Below are 8,241 nucleotides of genomic sequence, written 5' to 3' on the forward strand. Positions count from 1 at the left end.
TATATATATATATATATATATATATATATATATATATATATGTATATATTCACTTCACTCCCTTTCTGCTTTGCAGGGAGTAGATTTCCCTGACCCCACTGACTTTGGACTTGGCCACATAACATGCTTTAGTCAACAGGATGTTAGTGGATATGGTGCAAGCAGAGGCGTTAAATGCATCTATGTGGTTTGGTTGGATCACTTGGTGTCTGTGATCCACCATCAGAAGATAAAGCCCTGAATAGCTGCTGTTCCAAAGAGAACGTGGAAACACGTAGAACGTACCTGAATCCCACTTTCAGCCTAGAGCCTGGTGCTCAGAGTCCAGACCTGCCCAACTAAGTTGCAGCCAACCTGTAAATGTGTAAGGGAGAGGTAAATGCTTATCTTCTTAAGCTAGCAGGTTTTGGTATGGCTTGTTAGACAGCATTACTGCAGCAATAGCTGCCTAATACATAAATGCTCAGTTTAAGATAAAGTTTCATGGTCAAGTAAGTTTGGGAAATTGCTGGGTTAAGCAAGTTTAATAAATATGTTTAACTGCAAAAGTTAGAGCATTTCACATGCTGATATGTTATATTAGTCTGCTAGGACTGCCAAAACAAAGTACCACAAACTGGGTGGTTTAAACAATAGAAATTTATTGTCTCGCAGTTCTGGAGGCCAGAAGTTCGAGATCAAGGTGTCAGCAGGGTTCTTCCTTCTCAGGACTGTGAGGGAAGGATCCGTTCCAGGCGTATCTCTTTGGCTTATAGATGGCCATCTTCACCCTGTCTCTTCCACTGGTCTTCTCTCTATGCATGTCTTTGCCTGTGTCCAAATTTCTCCTTTTAATAAGGACACCAGTCATATTGGATTAGGCCCACCCTAAGGACCTCATTTTAACTTGATTACCTCTGTAAAGACCTTATTTCCAAATAAAGTCACATTCTGAAGTACTGAGGGTTAAGACCCCAACATATCTTTTTTTAGGGGGGACAGAATTCAACCCAAAATATAGTGTTTGAATTTCTAGGAGAGGAGTATCTAGTATGTAGTGTCTTAAGTTTATTTGACCAGAAGATCCCCTTTGGAAAGTGTCATTTCCCTGGACACACTTTGGAAACCTGGCTTTGAGGGATCCATGGATCTCAGAGTAGTAGAAGGAATGGTGCCCAAAAGAAGATATAGGGATAAGACAGATCTGAGTAGTGAATATATTTAAGTACCACCCACAAACCTGATGGGACCCAACTCTCCAGGGATAAGCCCTTGATCTCATAAACACTCAGTACTCAAGGTTACTGCAGCTGCATTTAACTGTCAATGGACACCCCTTCACAATGCAGCTGCCTCACCACCTTTTCAGCAGGAGATAGAATTAATTCTGTCACCCACTTCCAACTGGTACAACTCTTCATATCTGGACACTCACAGTGAAATGAATATTTTAGAACAGAGTTGAATGACCTCTGTTGAAATGGCCCTGCAGTTATATAAATAAAAGAAAAAATAATAATGAAGGAAACACGGAAATGTGCTCCACCTCGACCTTTTCAAGTTACAGGCTCAAAATGAGAATCAATAAATCATATATGAAACTAGCTCTAAAACTCATCAAAAACCCTTATTAATATTGATTTAGAGTAGATTATTTTCTATTGTGTTAAGCCAGAAATAGAAATTATCACATAACCATTGCTTAAAAGCCATAACATTCCCCACACAGGTTTACTTACACTTCTTAGGTTACGTTTCCCAGTGACCTTGTCCCACTTCTGCACACACGAGATGGGTAAATATTAGACCTAGTACAATCTTCCAGAGTATGATGCTATTTATATTCATGAAGATCCTTGACTAGCCATGCATGAATTAGGAAAATGTCTAAAAACTGCTTTATGTACGCCTAATTTGGAAAAAATAATCCAATAAAAATACAAAGTTTGGGACTTCCCTCGTGGCGCAGTGGTTAAGAATCCGCCTGCCAATGCAGGGGACACGGGTTCGAGTCCTGGTCCAGGAAGATCCCACATGCCACGGAACAACGAAGCCCGTGCACCACAACTACTGAGCCTGTGCTCTAGAGCCAGCGAGCCACAACTACTGAGCCCACGTACCACAACTACTGAAGCCCGTGCGCCTAGAGCCTGTGCTCCGCAATGAGAAGCCACCGCAATGAGAAGTCCGTGCACCACAACGAAGAGTAGCCCCCACTCGCCACAACTAGAGAAAGCCCGCACTCAGCAATGCAGACCCAACACAGCCAAATATAAATAAATAAATAATAATAATTTTAAAAATACAAAGTTAATAATTGCATTAAAAATCCAGGGATATGAAAAGTTAATAACCTATATGCACAAAACTGCAAGATATAAGTCCTTATGAACTTTCTGAAAATGTGTTTTCTCTCTCTGATCTCCATTGTATGGGTAAATAGAATGGGGTTGTAAAGAAAAGACCACCATATCATCTTTTAGAGAAAAACGGGTCACTTAACTTCCCCATACACAGTTGCATTCTCTTGCCCCCAACATCCACTCTAACTCCACAGGCCATTAAAAATAAAAAGAGGACTACCTCAAGTGGCAGCCTAACATCTATTCTAAATCTTTTCTCCTCAACTCTCCCCAAATCAGTCTACAGGTGTGACACTGACAGCACGAGACTCCACCCCACTCTTCCTCCATCAAGAAAATACATCGTGAAGCAAAAAGCTCAAGTGCTGGAATACAGATAACTCCGCATCCATGCACTCTGGTTTCTACAAACAAACCAAAAATTCCACACATCAGTACTGCAACTTAGTATCCCAAATGTATTTCTATACATGCAGATCTTTGTGGCTGAGCAGTAGGGCCTTGGAGAGAACCTAGGAAGTGTGAATGGGAAGGGGGTCTGGGGTGGAATATCCATCCAGGAACCTGGGCATCTACCCTTCACACATAAGAAATTTGGTCATAGCCACCTACCCATTGGCTCCAAGGTCTGTACTTCCTTTAACACAGGGCGGGTGTTCAACATCCTCCCTTAGATCTGGAGTTGGGTTCAGCTTCCTCTGACAGAACCAAAAGGACTTCAAAATATACCGCAAAGGAATTGATGACTGGGAGACCTCTGTAACACTGCACATAAGGGTGAAAGGTCTGTGCCTGTGATCATTAAATTCACAGAACTATGAATTTCATATATAAGAGCATTCAAATATCCTCACCTCCACACTATAATGGACCTGCTTCCCATTTCTATTCACATAGCACAATTCAAATCATTTTAGATCACCTGAATTTAGTTAGTGAAATTCTAATTATCCAAATACCCCCTGGTAGAACTACATTTGTTGTTGTGGTTGTTAAGAAACCACAATCAAGTGTTGTTTCTCTCTTTTACATTCTTTTCTTCCATACAGAAAAGTTTAAGAAGAAATAAATTCCTAATTAAGAACAAAAATCATAATTAAACTAAATTACATTCTTAATCATTCTATCAAAACTAGTCATGTTTTTCACCTAACATATGAAGTGTGATCTTCCTATCATACTAAGATTCTATTCATAGATCAGTGATCCTATAAGGAGGTAGTAAGCATAAAGTTAAGATCTTACATGTTGGCATAAAATAGACCAAAGCCTTAAAGCCCAGCTCTGTCACTTACCAGCTGTGTGAACTTGGGCAAGCTGCTTATTCTCTCTACATTTATTTTTAATCTGTAAAATGAGAAAAAATCTAGCACCTACCTCAGATGATTGATGCAAACACTAAATAAGATGATGTACACAAAGCTCTAAGCACAATGCCTAGTACACAGTAAGCCCCCAACCGATGTCTACTGATTGCAGTAGCAGTAATAATAGAAACAGCAGCAACGGCAGAACTCTGGATTCTTCCCCAAACTTTATTTCATCTCGCTCCACTTTCTGACAAATATAAAAACTCCACTGGTAGAAATTTTTAGTGCTCCTTCATATCTGACTCTCCTCTTCTTCCTGGAAAGAAGAGAGGACTACACCTCATACCCCCTTGCATTTGTGTCACTTCCAGTCCAAGGAACTGAGAAGCCAATGTGCCACCACAGGCACTCTTTTCCTCTACTGTAGCAACACTTGAAGCCACGTGCCAAGATGAGGAAAGCCTGGATCCTGAGTCACTGCCTGGAGGAGAGCTGCCCTGGCGAGTCACTTGACCTGCTTCATAACTTCAGGTGAATAAGAAATAAATCTCTGATGGGTTAAGCCACTGAGATTTGAGGTCTGTTGATTACTGCAGCAGGATCGACCCTATTCTGACCAACAGGTATTCATATACCCCTGAAAGGGATCCTGATATACTTCTGTGGTGGGGGGGGGGCACTTCAGTTTTTTTAAATACCTTGCTTTTTGTCAACTTTTATATTCTTTACTTTGTAATACTACTTCATATTGCAAGTAAATTGACTTTTCAAAATCTCCATGCCTCTTCCTCCTTTTATATTTTTAACCTAAAAAAGAAAATAATTATAGTTTACTTATATTTAATATACAGATTAAGACTAGGGCTTTCACTAGGTCATATGTTGCATAGTCATATGTCACCCACAGTAACCAAGGTAGCCTGTGATCATAGTAGGTTCCAGAACAAGGAAGAGGTTCCCTCAAATATTCACTTGCTTCTGGCTAAGGTAACATGGGACAGTTAAGTGGAATTGTGGATATTACCTGCTTTAAACTGAACTATGTCTTACAAAATAGACAAGGGGCTTAAAATGTTTTTAGTCAAAGCAAAAAGGTTTTGTGTGTCGTTAAAATGTACCTCAATAAATTATTTATTTTATTTTTTCTTTTCCATATTAATTCTTTGTGAATGTCAAAGAAGAAACATAATATATTGGCACAGTAGCACATTGTGTAATTTATAAATAAATATACATGTATAAGTAGGGATCTGTGCTCAAAAATTTTTTTAATGATAAAACCATAAGAAACAAGTAATTTTGCAGCTGACAGTTTTAAAAATGGCTTCCAAACTTTTTGTCATTACTTGCATCATTCCTAAACTGCTTTAACCATTTTCCAAAACAACTAAAAAAGGAAGAAAACCAGTACAGAACTGGGGAAATGGACTTCATAAACCAGCAAAGTCAGAAAAAAGCAGAAATGATAGTGAAGGGCATTGATTTGACTTAGGAATGAAGAACAAAGCTTTCTGTTCCAACCAAAAATCATATTTCCACATCTGAAAACCAGCAAAGGCTCTGTCAGATAATCAAAGGGATAAGGTGATTGCTTTCTGCACATAGAAGGAAAACGAAGAGCAGATTCTCAGATAATCAAAGGGATAAGGTGATTGCTTTCTGCACGTAGAAGGAAAACGAAGAGCAGATTCTCATACAGATCAGAAATGCTTCTACAAACGCTTGGACTCCAAAGGGGTGGCAGCCAGGGAAACAGATAGAAGCCAGCAGATGACCCCAAGAAAGGCAGAGAGCTTCCTTAGGACAGCATCAGGACCAACTGTCAGAGAATGACTAGTTCAGCCAAGTTAAAATTACCTCCAGCTTCTACAGAAAGTTAAATGACATCTGGGAATTTTTTCCAGCCAAATGGCACAACAGCCTCTACTTCCCATCTCTTAGCATTTATCTCACTGCTAATAAGAGGTGAAGCTGGGATATAAACCCAGGCATGTCTTACTCCAAAGCCCCTATGAACAGCAGCATATAAATGAGCCTCACAGTATAGGTAGGATTTGAAAATGAAGACTAGCTGGGACTGAACAAAAAGAGGCAGGGAGAGGGGATGCTGAGAAGGCCACGAATGGAAAGGAACAGAAGGGAAAGGAGGTGGGAAACTTTAAGTATGTGCAAGAATTACCAAGTGGTAGTGCAGGTAGCACAGAAGATGTGGAAGGAGGTGGTATGAGATAAGACTGGAAAGGCTGGCTCAGGCATTCCAGTAGAAGGTACTGTAGGCTCAGCCAGAGGTACACTTCATTCTGGAGGCAATGAGTAATTATTGAGAGCTTTAAAGCAGGGGAATGGCATAACTGCAGGTAGACAATGGGAAAACTAATCTTGCTATGACATGGAAGATGGATCAAAAAAGAGTAAGCACATAGTAGGTGCTTAATTAATATTGAATGAATAAAGGTAGAAAGACCAGGTTAAAATTTATTGTGTTTCTCTAACATGACATCAAACCCATCCTATCCAATCCCATTTAATATTGTTCAGTTTGCTATTTAGTGAACCAACTTCCTTCATTCTAGAAGGAAATGTTGCTGGTGCATTAAAAAAACAATCAATTCACCAGTCAAAGGTGGCCCTCTAAATGTTGCTGTTAAAGTGTCTACTCTTGGGCTTCCCTGGTGGCTCAGTGGTTGAGAGTCCGCCTGCCGATGCAGGGGACGTGGGTTCCTGCCCCGGTCCGGGAGGATCCCACATGCCGCGGAGTGGCTGGGCCCGTGAGCCATGGCTGCTGAGCCTGCGCGTCCAGAGCCTGTGCTCCGCAACGGGAGAGGCCACAGCAGTGAGAGGCCCACGTACCGCAAAAAAAAAAGTGTCTACTCTTGCAAAAATCAACGTTTTCCTCTTCTATTCAGAAGGAAGTACATCTGAGCTGCTCTTGTGACTACTGAAAAAGAAAACAAAAATAACCAAGTATAAAGTTAGCCAATGAGGAGTGATCCCCCCTCTTCTGCAACAATGTGAAAAGGTTATTGGAAAACAAGGAGATCACAAGCTGTAACCTTATATTTCCTATGCCCTCTACTAGTCTCCGAGTCAAACACATACTAAGCCATAGCTATCTTGATGAAGCCAAACTTTCTTCTGCACAGGCCGTGGTACCATCTGCAAACCATCAACTACTCCGTGAGAAGCCAAGGCTGAAAAACACTGAGATGAGTCATAACCTACCTGATTTTCTTCATGGGAAACCCTCATCTGCTCCTTGAGGACAGACATCCGGGCTGCCTCTTCTTTCCTCAAGACTCTCTCCTTCTTGAGCTCAGGACTCCAGAAAGTCTTAATACTGTTCATGGAAGACCCCAACTTGCTGTCCTTGATGTCTAACTCTTTCCGGAGGAGGTCATTCTCTCTCTGAAGTTCCTTGAGCTGGGCTTGAAGGTCCAACATTGTGCTATCCCTTACCTGCCTCAACATGGAGGGGACCTGGTGGTGATGATGATGGGATGAGCTGGTCAGACCGCCATGTTGATCCGTGTATGAAAGGACATCTGTGTGGGAAAGTCCAGCAGAGGCAATATTGGGACTACTCCCCATAGCTGTGACTCGGCCTCCATATACAGCTCGATTTGTGGCCCTTCCCAGAGTCATGGTGCCCTTTGGGTAAGTTGTTGAAGCCACCCCCTCATGATCGCTCAGATACATGGGTCCAGACGTAGCATAGGCTGCATTAAGGGACTGGATATTCTCCATGGACAGAGTCTTGCCTGTTCCTCCACCTCCCCCACTACTTGTTCTTCGGTGGCCCAAACGAGGAGACCTTGGCAAACGAGGAGATCTGGAAGGGCTACCTTCCAGAGTGGTGATTGTTCTTGCACTTCCATACATTTTTCTTCTATTATGAGGTGCTACAGAAGAGAAGGAATGCTATACTAAGTTGGAGATTAAGCCAATATTTCCACTGTTGGCCAGAATTTTCACTGCATTCTTTTCATAGTCTGTACCAGAAAATGCATCCAATCAGAGATCTGAAAAATGAGAAAAAAAGATAATCAAAAACAAATTTCTTTAGAACTCTGACTGTTAATTGCATTCTATTTTTAAAATATGTATATAGATGATAGATTGATGATGACAGAGTCACACCTATGCTTATTTAAAAATAATAGTGACCCCAAACTTTTACTTACTATACGTAAACATTTTGTAAACTCCCCCCAACCCTGCTCCCAAGCAAGGTGAAAAGTTCTCAGAGCAAAAAAGAAGCTCATTTTTCCTTAAGAAAATGAAGCTCTGCGTTTCAGTCTGTGCTAAGTGACAGTTGGGACCTCCAGAAAAATTCACCATAGGATTCCTTATCATAGAGACCCTAGCTATAAAATACTCCATCCTAGGGACATGACCCACATACACAAGTGGCTTGACAGTGACTCTGAGAAGTTGTTGCTTCTTAGGATGTCAAATAATAGTCAAGCAGGCTGTTACCTCCCTCTCCTGGAACCATTACAGACAATACTAATCCATCACAGTTCTCTTTCCCACAAAATCCAGAACTCTTCTCAACACAACACTCTAGATGGTTTACCAATCAACTGGTA

At 41.1% G+C, this 8,241-nt stretch overlaps 1 protein-coding gene across 1 annotated transcript in view; it reads right to left on the reverse strand.

Moving 5' to 3' along the window:
* ERC2 (ELKS/RAB6-interacting/CAST family member 2) overlaps positions 1 to 7,663 on the reverse strand; it is a 759,104-nt gene extending 751,441 nt beyond the window's left edge. The window contains exon 1 of the mRNA XM_027121473.1: positions 6,875 to 7,663. Within this exon, the coding sequence (XP_026977274.1) occupies positions 6,875 to 7,531 (657 nt within the window). The 5' untranslated portion in view covers positions 7,532 to 7,663. The remainder of the gene's footprint in view (positions 1 to 6,874) is intronic.
* Between the last annotated feature and the right edge of the window lie 578 nt (positions 7,664 to 8,241).

This window comes from Aethalodelphis obliquidens, unplaced genomic scaffold (assembly GCF_003676395.1).
Source record: "Aethalodelphis obliquidens isolate GAN/ISIS:26980383/991018 unplaced genomic scaffold, ASM367639v1 scaffold22, whole genome shotgun sequence".
In the NCBI taxonomy this organism is placed as follows: domain Eukaryota; kingdom Metazoa; phylum Chordata; class Mammalia; order Artiodactyla; family Delphinidae; genus Aethalodelphis; species Aethalodelphis obliquidens.